At 41.7% G+C, this 12,797-nt stretch overlaps 1 protein-coding gene across 3 annotated transcripts; it reads right to left on the bottom strand.

The window, feature by feature from the left end:
* Positions 1–105: 105 nt before the first annotated feature.
* Positions 106–11,623, bottom strand: sltm (SAFB-like, transcription modulator). 3 transcript variants are annotated; one of them, XM_077621196.1, is made up of 20 exons: positions 11,546–11,623; positions 10,124–10,211; positions 9,992–10,047; positions 9,175–9,202; positions 7,273–8,170; positions 6,668–6,711; positions 5,972–6,081; positions 5,750–5,899; positions 5,477–5,589; positions 5,265–5,407; positions 4,930–5,030; positions 4,803–4,859; positions 4,603–4,730; positions 4,179–4,338; positions 3,334–3,452; positions 2,936–3,112; positions 2,314–2,601; positions 2,085–2,223; positions 1,173–1,336; positions 106–679 (listed from the first exon to the last, which is right to left on the bottom strand). In XM_077621196.1, the coding sequence occupies exons 3-20, from the start codon at positions 10,001–10,003 to the stop codon at positions 580–582; spliced, it is 2,931 nt and encodes a 976-aa protein (XP_077477322.1). In that variant the 5' UTR covers positions 10,004–10,047; positions 10,124–10,211; positions 11,546–11,623; the 3' UTR covers positions 106–579. The 3 variants fall into 3 exon arrangements, with proteins under 3 accessions (XP_077477322.1, XP_077477313.1, XP_077477304.1); XM_077621187.1 differs by lacking the exon at positions 11,546–11,623 and adding an exon at positions 10,699–10,859 and having other exon boundaries at positions 4,603–4,691; XM_077621178.1 differs by lacking the exon at positions 11,546–11,623 and adding an exon at positions 10,699–10,859.
* Positions 11,624–12,797: the final 1,174 nt, after the last annotated feature.

Consider the following 12,797-nt stretch of genomic DNA (forward strand, 5'->3'; position numbering starts at 1 on the left):
TTATAGACGAGGGATATTGAACCTGATTAGAATTGCCAATAAAAGACCGATCATCATTTTGTCTTCTTATTTGCAAAGAAAGAAAACCTCAAAGGAGCATTCTCATCGAATGTTTGGATGCTTTATTCACCCATTGGTACATAAGCTGACACATGAAAAATTAGGCTAATTTAGGGTATGTAAGTCATCATCATCAATCATTCATATTCCATAATATTACAAAAACGGCACACAACTTGTTCAAAGTTGCAGAGATGGAATAGAGAATATGATTTGCCTTCAGTGACTCACTGGATGCCATTGACGGCGAAAGACGTCCAATCTATTTTCAATGGACCGAACGTCTATCGACCTCAATGGCACTTCATCATACTGGAAAATTGACAAAAACAAGGAGATATTCACATGTTACAAAGAATTACAATTACCCCAATACAATTCAATTGGCGCACAAAGCAGAAAACCCCATGAGGAATACCTTCGTAGAAAAAAAAGCAAAAAAATTGTTAAACCCAACAATAGCCTAAAAGACTTCTAAAAAATAAGCCAAAAGAATTTCCTCAGTTTTTTGGGTGGATGTTAGAACTGCCGCGTTCCTTTGAAAGACTTGAAGCCGCCTGTGTTGCCGCCACTTGAGTTGTTGGTTATTTGGACGATGCGTCTCATACCAGATGAGTGACTAAGAGGGAACGGGGGGAAACAAAAGGGAAAAGAAACTGTCAATAATAATCAAATGCAAACAGGTTCAGATGTCCTTTACTTTTTATTTAAATCAGCAAACTGATCAAAATGTTATATTGTCTTCTCTTTCTTTCAATTCACTCAAAAAGTAGCATTCCTAAAGTACACTCTAAACCAGGGATGGGCAAACCGGTCCTCGAGGGCCGCTGTGGGTGCAGGTTTTGGTTCCGACCAACATAGCACAGACAGTTTAACCAATGAGATTTCTGCAGAAAACAAGTAGCACTTGACTGCAATCCACTGATTGCACTTGTAGGACACCAGATTGGTGAAAAGGTGTTCTCTCAATGGGTTGGAATGAAAACCCGCACCCACTGCGGCCCTTTGTGGAATAGTTTGCCCACCCCTGCTCTAAACTCATATGTTGGCTCATCACAAACCGCTGCCTCGAACGTGTAACCGTCTATAAAATTAGGCACAAAGTGTCTTACCCGGAAGATGGTGACATCATGCCGCTACGACTGTCGCTCATCCTGCGGTTATTGTAACCCGCTCCGCCGCTTCCTCGGGAACTGGAAGGACCTTGCCATTCCTTTCGCATTCCCTGCTCCCGATTGTGACGCTCCACCACGACCCGGCGCCCCGAGTTGAAAGGCTGAACAGACATATTGAAAGGGGACCCGTTAACGCATAGCGCACCAATCCTCTCAGTTAAGATTTGAGCATTGGAAACAAACATTTTAACATTGAACTCATTCACGCTGATAGAGATTGAATCCATTCTGAATGAAGCTATAACAATAAAATGGTTTGAACCTGAAAGTTCAAGAGAACCAATTCCACTGGCTTTTAATGAAAAATTCAATAAAAAAGTTGGCCTTTTAAAACTCAACATTATAAGTAAATACAACTTTAGATTAAATAGTTAGACCTTGATTCTTTTTCTGTTAAATTGGATCAGTTTAAATTTAACTCCAATCCAAGGATAGAACCGGATAAAGAAAAATAATTATTGATTTAGTTTCACAACTCTTCACTGAAATCGGTGTTTTAAATAAAAATCACTTGTCAAGACATTTGCCTTTGACTGGGCATATGCTGTTACTTTGCAAAGAAATTGCTTGGCCTTATATCACACATCGATATTTAGCCTAAATACATTGACACAGTCCATAGTGCCTAATCGCATTGTGATTAACATGAGAAATTGAAGATCTAAGATAACATAGGATAGATAGGAAGTTGATTTTTTTACACTGTAAAAGATGACAATCGAGTATTAGTCAGTGGATCATTGCTTAATCACCTGACGTCTTATTCCAGATTGATGTATTGTTACACCGCTAAAGGAGACTAAATACTAAATTGGCTTTCCATTCGTACAGAAGAGACAATAAACAGACCTGTTCATTTATCACCATGGCTCTTCCTCCGTCCCGATCATTAAACGAGCCTCTTCCTCTGTTAGCTGAAGAAGCTCCCCTAAGCGCGGGGCCGGGCCCGTCTCGACCCGATCTGTCGGCACGAATGCGCATTGCTCCCCTGTACAAAAAAGTCGAAAATTCGAAGAATACATCCAGAAAAGGCCAATGCTACCTAATGAGGGTATTAAAAAAATAAAAAAAGTGTTACCGCATATCGCCCTTGTTGGCGTTCATTCCGCCGTCATTCTTCCAGGCATTACTGCCATCCCTCGGAGAGCGCATTTGGGTCATGCCAGACATCCTGGCTCCCATCGGCCGATTTTGCATCTGGATGGGACGCCTCTCGTCTCGATCCCTGCGGTCGGTGTCCCGCGAAGGCTCGGGCCGCCGCACCCCTTCGAAGTTCTTGGGGTAGCGCTCAAAGTTGCCGCCGCCCTGCCGCTGAGGGGAGGGCCGGCTTTTCTTTGCTTCTGGCTCACCATCAAACCGGTTGCGCCTAGAAAAAAAATGAGATGAAATGACGCTAGGGAAGCCCTTTTATTCTTTTTTATTTTTAATTGTCCCATTTTTTCGCCAATCTCGATCCGATACCTATATTTTAGAGCAGTAAAAACTAACGAGTAAATGCCAAATAGTATTTTTCTATTAAAGTGTGCCTTGTTTGCCTGAGAACCTCCAGGAGCTGCTGTTTACACAAACACAACATCAATAAGTGCGGTCTAGTCTTTGCTAGTATGTCCCTCCTAACAGTATGGCTATAAAAGGATAAATGGTGGTTGGCTATTTTTTAAATAATTTAGCAATGTAGAGCATGAAGGACTGATGCAAACCTATCAAACATGTTGCGCTGCTCGACGGCGGCCTGCGGGAAGCGGCCCCTCTGGCGGTTGTTGAAGTTGGTGAAGCGGTTCTGCTCTCGGTTGAAGTTGCCACCTTGGTTGAGTCGAGAATCGGGTGCATCCGATTGTATCTTCTTGTTACCGTTCCAGTAATTGTTGTCTCGCCGACTGAAATTTAGACCAAGACAGTGCTGTTTAACTTGACGCAATCTGTGTACAGTGACATCTCCCTTCAAAATTGTACATTTTGCCAAATAACCACAAGAAAGTTGTACATGAGGTTTAACCAACACTTTAAAGAACCATGCCTTCAAAAAGAAAGTGAAGTTGGTTCATGTGTTCCACTAAAAGGGTGGCTAAGCACTGCCTGAATAGCAACGAGTACATACCCTTGTTCCACATCACGACCTCTTTTGAGGTTTCTCTTCTCTTGCTCGCAGCGGAGATGTTCCTGCTGTCGTCTGATCTCCTGCTGGCGGGCTATGTGTTCTGCTTCTTTCCGGCGCTCCTGAATTAGAAGGCTCATGTCAAAGACTGTTCAAAAGGTGCTGATTTATAAATAAAATGCCAATATAAGAAGATAACTGTTATTTTCACTTGTAGTTTTGCGCCACCAATTGGCCAGTATCAATCATAATAAAAAGGAGAAGAAAAAAACAGCACGCTAATGGACTTGCACCTTCAATCCAAGGTTTTCTTGTGCACTCTATGTAAAATGCTAGTATGGGTCAATGTGGAGTCATGTACCGTTTTGACAAATTGCAAAATCCGAGTGATACTTTGCCACTGAATGTTGACACCTGCTGGACATTAATAATCGCTACAGGCAACTAAGTTGACTTAGAGATAATACGGGTTCCGTAACCACCAATGTATTTTATGGCATTTCAAATATACTCGTATATTCATCAACAGACGGGGATTAATTTTAATGTGTGGTGAATATCTTTTATATCTACATAGTCAATAAATGCTATTCAGATAAAGATTCTGAGAAGTCGTTTTATAGTCATACTTGCTTGTGTAGAGGTATATTTAAAAGTTCAATAAAAGCTCCAATGATATTTCATTTCCAATACCTACATTAATGTTTTTCAATTGCCTTTCATGGTCAACGAGGCTAAACTCATGGATTACAAATTCATCTTTTTTTAAATTGGTATAGGTCGACCTCTACTTTCAACAATTCCTTATTAGACCTTTTTTTCACAGGCAGTTGAGGTTTGTTACATACTTGCTCTATTCGGATTCTTTCCCTTTCAAGCTTCTCCCTCTCAAAGCGCTCCCTTTCCAGCTTTTGTCTTTCCATCTCCAGTCTCTGGCGTTCACGAAAGAGGTTCTCGCGCTCTTCGCACTCCCGCACGTGCCGTACCTGCTCCATCATTTCGCGTTGTCTAAAAGGGATTCATATTATTATTAGACAGCATATTATGATCAGACATTTTTTTTTAAATGAATTAGGCTGAAAAATGGCATGTTATTGTTTTGTTTAAAATAAATATTGAAATGACTTTTTTTTTTACATTTAAAACAATGTTTACAAAAAACAATATAGAAAATAAAGATTAAAATTATTTTGGTAAGTAAAGCGATTAGTTGATTAGTCAATGAATTGTGGCAGCCTTCCTCTCAAAATGCATTTGGATTCATTCACCCACCTGCGCATCTCTGTGGCTCTACGGGTACGGTCATTCCGTTCACGTATTCTCTGCTCCTTAATCTTCGCAAATGGAATAAATTCCCCTTCCTTATTGAGAAAGCGTTGTTTATTTTTAATCATCTCCAACTGAGAGGAAAAAGAAACATTGATGAACCGAAATATGGGGAAAAAAAAAGGGAAACAGAAATTAAATTGTACCTCTGCAGGGGGTATCAACCATTTGGGTCTTTTTTGCATTGGCATTTGAATAAATGGCTGAAACAAAGCAAACAGATATGCATTGCCAAATGTGTATGCAAGAAAAAAAATAATAATCAAAGCTTACCTTCTCAAAATATCTCGGCTTTCTAAAAGGTCTTGCTTTGATGAAATTGGACTTTCCTTTGTTTTGATTTCCCTGCGCCATACCACCTGGACTCCTTGACCCTGAACAATAATAAAAAAAAGAATAAAGCCCAAACCAAATTTGATAGATTGAAATTCACCGAGCCACAACCCTGTCCCATTTTTATAGTCCTTAATTATGAAAAAAATTTCATGTCAAATACGGCTGGTGTCTTACATATACGTATTACAAAAGTATTTAAAAAATAATGATGAAATAAAAATATTTAAAAAAAAAATACAGCTCAAACAAAAAAGGGGGAGGTTAAAACGTACGTCTGCTGGCTCTGTCATCTTTTTTTGAAGAACTTTGGGCGGAATTTGATGTTCCGGAATCAGATTTGCTACTTTTGGTATCCTTGGATGAATCTTTCTCCTTCTCCCCAGATTTATCATCTTTCTTGTAAGGTTGCTGCGACCTACATGGAAGGAGATTGCGTTACAGTGGGGCCGCCGAGAGGGCAGTCAATCTGCCATCCTATTCTCACTTGTTAGACAACTTTGTCCCTGTGGAACTGCGCTTTTCACTTGACTTGCTGGTACTTGCTTTGTCATCTGATTCAATTTTGGAAGATTCTTTTTTGAAAGGGATATTTTTGCCCTAGGAAAAAAAATACAGAACTTGTTAATGGGGGATAAAGTCATTTTAGTTTTAGTCAGAATGGTAGCATAATTGCATTTTTAGTTCTTTTCAGATGTTAAAAACAGTAAGGGAAGAAAACCAACTTCAGTCTCCTCCCAGGTCCCCTCCAGTCACTTACACATTCAACATATATTTGTTGTCCATCAAGCTCAGTGCAGTCCAGTTGAGAGATGCAACGCGTCACCTCTGCACTAGAAGACATGGTCACCAGTCCGTAGCATTTTGAACCAGGACTTCTGGCATTTGTTAGGACCTTGGCACTTAAAACCTGCCAACAATAGAAATCATTTCAATGCAAGGATAGTTGATGAAAAATAAAAACCCAGATCTAAATTATTACCTTGCCGTATTTGCCAAAGAGGTTCTTCAGATCGGCCGCCTTGGTGTTGAAGGACAGGCCGCTCACCCAAACATTATGAGAAGAGCTGATGTTGCTGCCGCTGCCGACCACTGCATATCACACAGGAATTACATGCGTGATGGGCATTTAAAAAATAATAAATATAAATGTGTAATAATTAACCTATTCACTGACATTGACAGCGATAGACATCAAATCCATTTCTCCTGAGATGGTCTTTAATTTTTGTGGCATTAACGGTGATTGACATCCATTCATTCCATTTTGCATTTGCCATCAATGGAAGCCAACAAATTTATGAAATTACATTAAAGCCGTTAGAAAGTATGTAATAAGACAATTTTACCAATCACATTAAATTTTTGAAAAAAATAAGCCTTTTTTAATCAATCTCGATCAGCCCTTCGATCCTTTAATTGAAATTCCCTCAAAATGTGAAGAATCTAATATTTAATTTTTATGTGGTTTATTACACTACAGATGTGGTGAACTGTAAAGCTAAAAACAAAGAAAAATTACATCATTAGGTTACTGATGTTTCCTTAGTTTGAGTGTGTTGAAATGCAAAAGTTAGTAATAGTAGTTAAAAACAGCTCTCTCATTTTTAGAGTGACAGTACTTCGTCTATCACCATCAATAGCAGTCAATGAGATAGGTGTCGCAGTTACGCCTTACCCTTATCGTCTTTTGCAGTTTTTCCATCTCTGTCTCTTGAAGAGCTACAAAGCAAAAGTTACCACAACAAAAATCAAATGAGAATCAGGAAATGAAATCATGTGACAAGGATGAGTCTTTTTTTAGGGAAAATTAACACATTTGGACTTTTCAGGAAAGGAAAACAGTCCGGTGAGCAAGGCGTAGATGTGACACCCTGTGTCAAAGGCTTCAGTGTTTCCAGTGGTGACGGGGTCAGGATGTCTGCCAATTAATTCCCTTGACCAATGAACTCTTCAGGAGGATTGTGGACCTTGTCGGTGGATTAGAAAAGGGGCCATCAAGGAAACTAAAGTGCTTATTAATGCACTTCAGCCAAAAATGGGAAAGGCTTTAAAAGCGCTGGAAGAGGCAATGTAAAAAAAAAAAAAAAAAAGTGGGCTTTTTCAGATCCTGGGTATTGTCGCAATTTATCAGCTGAAAAAAATTAATCTGAGGGATGGGATTGGGATCATCTGAACACTTCCCTTATGGCAAAAAAAAAATCTTGAGGCTACCCACAATGTTGCGCTCTTACAGAGGTGAACTTGATAGTAGTATCAAAGAACTGACATATAAAGACAAACCTCTTTCCTTGACCAGATACCCCAGTAGACGAGGGGCCTTTCTTCCCAGATTCCTTTTCTTTATCTCCGACTTCAGCTTTCTTTGTGGCCTCTCTGCCGTCCTTTGAGGGCTCGTCCCAGGCTCCGTCATCTTGCTTACCATCTTTGTCTTCCGCCTTCATGTCATCATCTGTGCTCATCTCGGCAGAGGCCTCAGGCTCATCGTTGCCCTTGTCGGCCTCTGAATCAGGAAGTTTCACGTGTTTACCTGTGTCCAGGAGATCGTCGCCATCAACATCTAAGGTGATGGCGTCTTCGTTTTGGATCGACACAGACAGGTGATAGTCCTCGGCTTCTTTTGAGGAATCCATGGCTTCAGCAGCCATCTCTTCTTCAGACTCCATTTCGGGCTCCGCCTCACAGTCGTCCTGAGGCATGCTCTCGGCCTCCTCGTCGCCTTGCGGCTCGCCCTCGCCCTCCTCGTCGACTTGGGGCTCGCCTCCGGCCTCCTCGTCGACTTGGGGCTCGCCTCCGGCCTCCTCGTCGACTTGGGGCTCGCCTCCGGCCTCCTCATCGACTTGGGGCTCGCCTCCGGCCTCCTCGTCGACTGGCGGCTCGCACTCGACCTCCTCGTCGACTGGCGGCTCACACTCGGCTTCCTCGTCGACTGGCGGCTCGCACTCGGCCTCCTCGTCGACTGGCGGCTCGCCGTCTCCCTCGGGCTCTTGTTCGAAATCCGCATCCAGCTCTTGCTCGGCGTCAGTGTCGGCCTCCGCCGCATCCGGCTCCGAATCGGCCACCGCGACTGCCGTCTCCGGTTCAGCCTCGGTCTCGGCCTCGGGCTCAGGCTGAGAAGAGTTCTCCTCGGAGAGTGCAGGCTTACAATTTTCCCGTGTACCATCATCTGTATCGGTTACATCTGGGGGATTCAATAAGGATACACATGGCAAAAACACAACGTTTAACATGGACATGTCACATGTTTCTTGACCTAAAAGTAGAATAGAAAGCACATTTAGTGTTAGACGTCATCGAGGGCGTAGACAGCATAGGAAGGAAGACACAAAACTCCGGCGTGAGAGACAATTCTTTGCGAATGTTTCATTTCAGATGTCCCCAACGGGTGACGAACTATTGGTGGTGGGAGTCTCAAATCGTAAATGAAGGGGAGGGAAGCCTCAACCATTCATTATTTCCTCGATTGTCGAAATCAAGTCACTTGCACGACTGTGCTCCAAAAAAATTCTCAGTCCGTCCCGGTGATGATCTTTTACCATTTTCCAAACATTTTGCAAGTCTTGCAACAAAGCCGGACGGTCTTTGTCATCGTAGTCCAAACCCCCATCAAGTGTCACGCAGAGGCTTACGACGCTTGGCTGCGCTGGAAAGCAATCAGTGCGGCTGAGATGGATGAAGAGACGATCAAATCTGGTGACGTTCCAAATGCCGATGCATTTTAGCCTTTTAACATGTACCCAAGGCGGTCTCGTCCAACCAACTCGCATAAAAGTCCTGTTGCCGGTTCACTTGGGCTGTCCGTGACATTACGTCCATGCTGATATTCAATGTCAGGCGGAAGAGATGATTATACTCTGATCATTCTCCAAGTCTCCAAATCGTCTTACTTGCTGTTCATTAGACCACAAAATCAGATGTCAGAAGAAAGCCCTCTGTGGCATCTTGTGATTCCAGGAATGTGGCAGTTGAATTTCAGAAACAAAGTGCTGTAAAACCAACAGCTTTTGTGCAACCAATTTTCAGTGCAACAAATGTGGGGTCTTATTGAAATCAAGGGTTAGAGGTAACCTGGAAAATGAAGCCACTGCCACGTGAAATAAATGTGCAAAAGAATGTTTTTGCTACCAAATAGTGTCGATGTGTACAGTATCAGGATAATATACATTATTGTGTCATCATACATACCCTTCTCAGACTCATATTCTTCTGTTTCCTAGAAGAAATAGCAAGTAAAGCAAAGTAAGCCATTAAGGAACAAGCAATCAAATCCCGATATTACGCTTTAAGACAATTAGTATTTTTGTTCATCCCTTTAGGAAAAAACTGATCAAATTGGACATAAAATTACATCTATATCTATTTCGGAAACCCCATTCATTCAGCATTAAAGTAAACATGATTTGGTTTTATGTTTGAACATATGGCCTTCATTATAACATTTACTCAGTTTTTAGTGTAGACCTGCTTGAGTCCAAACCTGCTTAAATGCTGGATTCTAAATCTATGAAAAGAAACATTTTAAAAGATGCAAAGCACTCAATAACGAACAGTTATTTATAAAGATAAAAATAAAAAAAGGCACGCCAAAACATCAGTTTGCGCATTCCAGGCAGACCAATCACCACAGGGACAAAAATACCTTATTCAATTGAGGTGGAACACTTGTTTTGTTTGGGCATTACTACCTGCTTATTGAATAAACGTATGTATAGTGGTGCCTCAACTTACAAATGCTTAAACATACAAAATGTAATGAACCACGAGAATCATCGCCCCGCCACACGGTGCCTTGTGAGTGGTGAGAGAGCAATAAGAGAAATTTGAGCTAGACCAACCCCACAAAAACTTAATTATTTTTTCTAAGTAGAGGTACTACTGTAGTACATTTCGAAAAAGGACTGGAGCTGGGAAACCAGCGGGCATCCAAGGATAAATTATTTAACCTTAATAATGACAGCATTGGCAAAAAAGATTAAATGGAAGAAAAAAATATGCCACTTACCTTAGAAGGCATATCATCTTCTGTGGTAGTGTCCAAATCTGAATCAATTTTCCTTCCTGAAAAAAAATTACAAACATTTTCAACGGACTAATTTTTATCACTTCAGTGTTAGCTGTGTTTAGACCATATTACCTTTGCCTTTTCCACTTTTACGAGAAGACGTGCTTACTGGAGATTGAATCTTAACAAAACCACCTTCTGCATCTTCACTCTCGATTGCCTGGGAGCAGATAACACATTAGTAAAACCCAGTCAAGTCTATGCTAACACGCAGAACTTCGAAGAATAACTCTCTTGGATGAAGAAACAGACTTTGCCCTTGGAGACTTTGCCTTAAACCAACCGCTAATGAGTAATACATAAATATGGCCTGTAAAAATACATTGCTATTACAGAATGTTAACAGCCCCACTAGAAAAAAATAACGTCACCTATTAAAGTATTAGGGCCTTCTTTCAAAGACAGGCTAAAAAGCCAACGTTTGCCTGCTCTCGCTTTGTTAGTCCTTACACATTAACACGCCCTTTTCTTTCGGAGGTTTAATATTACAAGAGAAAATGTTGCAAAGATTGGAGAATCAAGTTAAGATTTTCACGGCAATCTTCGGCTGGGTTTACCAAAACGTGGTGGTTTTAATGATGGTGCTGCAGGCTAAACGTTAGCTACTCTCCCCGCTTTGTGCTGAACAGACTATGGACGGTCATTACCTGTTTCAGTCTGGCGAGAAGCACGCTCTTAATACCCGATGTATCCAAATTTCGTCTTTTGAGCTCGGATTTAAGGTCAACAACTCTTAATTCTGTTATTTTTTTCTGCGCCACGGAAATGGCTACCGACGCCATTTTACCGACTGACTTCACATTCACACACGCAAAGCGCAATTGGGCAGATTTTTTTCCCTTTCAATTTTTATGGCACTAGAACGTGCTACCGCCACGCACTGGCCTGGAGGACAAAGTCAAATTCTTACACTTATGTATTACTCTTGACTTTGCATTTTAGCTAAAAAATTGTATTAGAACCAGAAACTATGCATTGGGAAAAAGTTGAGCAATCTATCTGTTACGAGTCCCCCTGATGGTAAGATATACCAGGGAGTCGCAACTACCACAGCAGAAAGATTCAATCAATGACGAGCCAGACACACACTGCAAATAGCATTCAAGGATAATTTATTTACAACAAAAGTCCACCAAAACCTGGACTACGGGACAACATAGAGGAAGCAAAAGATACTAAAGTGGCACCCTCAAATAAAAAAAGGTTAAAAAAAAACACCCTCCCAGACAAGTGTTCGAATGAATATCCTCAAAAATACAGGAAATAAGGCCTAAGGGTGTTACTGTCAGAACTGATGTAATAAAAGTTTAGACAGGGGAATAAACTACATGTCTAAGTGCAACAAACTATATATATATATACCCCAGGGTGTCTAAACTTATCTCAAGTCCCCCTATGCAGCCCAAAATAATTAACTTTATCAACATATACTCAACACAACAATGAATAGCATACTTATAATATCAGGTGAAGCTGGGGGCAAACAAAACTTACTTGACTCTAGACAATTGGTGCCTTCTAAAGAAAAGTAAAGACTCCACTGTCAGGCCCCAGACTAGACTGGCGGCTGGTTGCGCCTGTCACCCAATCACAGGTCCAGCCCCTAATGACTCGAGTGCTGCCAGGTGTGAGTCATTAGCCCGTGTGCGGTCGATTGGTCGCCGGTCTTTTGGTCGCCGTCTTTTGGTCACCGGTCTTTTGGTCACGGTCTTTTGGTCGCCCCGACCGCGACAACGGGCGACCAAAAGACCGGCGACCAAAAGACCGGCGACAACACAAAGTAAAACAACACGGTGTACGCATCAATAAAAGCCAACAATGACTGCACCTTCGAACCTGTATACGCCACACGGACTCCCGGCAACCGACCTTCCCGCTACGGCCCACGACCCGCTTCTGCCATCCCCTCTTGTGCTCGCCCGCCTCGCGGACGATCGAAATAAATATTTGAAAAGAACCAGACTCGCACCCTTGCCTGCTTTGGGGTCCTCCATCCCCGTACGTAACATCCACTGTCTTAGCAACGAACTATCAATTTATAATTTCAAAATAAATATAAATTTATTTACTATAACGTCTCAAAAAAGGATTTCGGAAAGTTTTATCTCACAAAATCAAACTCATAGTGAATTAATTTGACAATTAATTAGTTGTGGATTACTCGATTAATAGTTGCATCTGTATACCTGATAGCCTTTTAAATTAATCATAAAAGGTTGGTTTCCACGCAGTTGTTAAATAGTGCAGTTTTGCCTCACTATTTAAATCTTTGTCAAATGTCAAATTTCAACTATATACTTAGTATATAGTTGAAATTTGGGGTCACCAAACTACGGCCCGCGGGCCGTATCCGGCCCGCCGGCACATTTGGACCGGCCCTCTGAACAATACCAGAGACGCTATCGGATTTTTTTTTTTTTTTTTTTTTAAATTTTTTTTTTTTTTTTTTTTTTTTTTGGGGGGGGGGATGCGGCCCGCCGGCACATTTGGACCGGCCCTCTGAACAATACCAGAGACGCTATCGGATTTTTTTTCCTATTTGGCCTTGAAGACTGGGACGTTTTAATCTTGTGTTTGGTTCATTGCACCCCTGCTGAGCCCACAAATCATCCCAGTGAAGCGGGGCTTCGCATTGCTTCTTTGGTGACACGCGCGGGGAGAGTGTTTCCCTTTGATGCATGCGGGCACGTCCACCGTTGCATGCACGAGCAGTGTTACCGAGACATCTGGACGATCGCAGGTGAGG

This window comes from Stigmatopora argus, chromosome 2 (assembly GCF_051989625.1).
Source record: "Stigmatopora argus isolate UIUO_Sarg chromosome 2, RoL_Sarg_1.0, whole genome shotgun sequence".
Taxonomy (NCBI): Eukaryota; Metazoa; Chordata; class Actinopteri; order Syngnathiformes; family Syngnathidae; genus Stigmatopora; species Stigmatopora argus.

Bases quoted from the DNA above. Each gene is read 5' to 3' on its own strand.
- sltm (XM_077621178.1), bottom strand. From the start codon at position 10,833: ATGGCGTCGGTAGCCATTTCCGTGGCGCAGAAAAAAATAACAGAATTA. The intron at 5,408-5,476 runs GTGAGAATAGGA...CCTTCCATGTAG, and splicing joins GGGACAAAGTTGTCTAACAA to GTCGCAGCAACCTTACAAGA. The intron at 3,453-4,178 runs GTATGTAACAAA...CTTCTAATTCAG, and splicing joins AAAGAATCCGAATAGAGCAA to GAGCGCCGGAAAGAAGCAGA.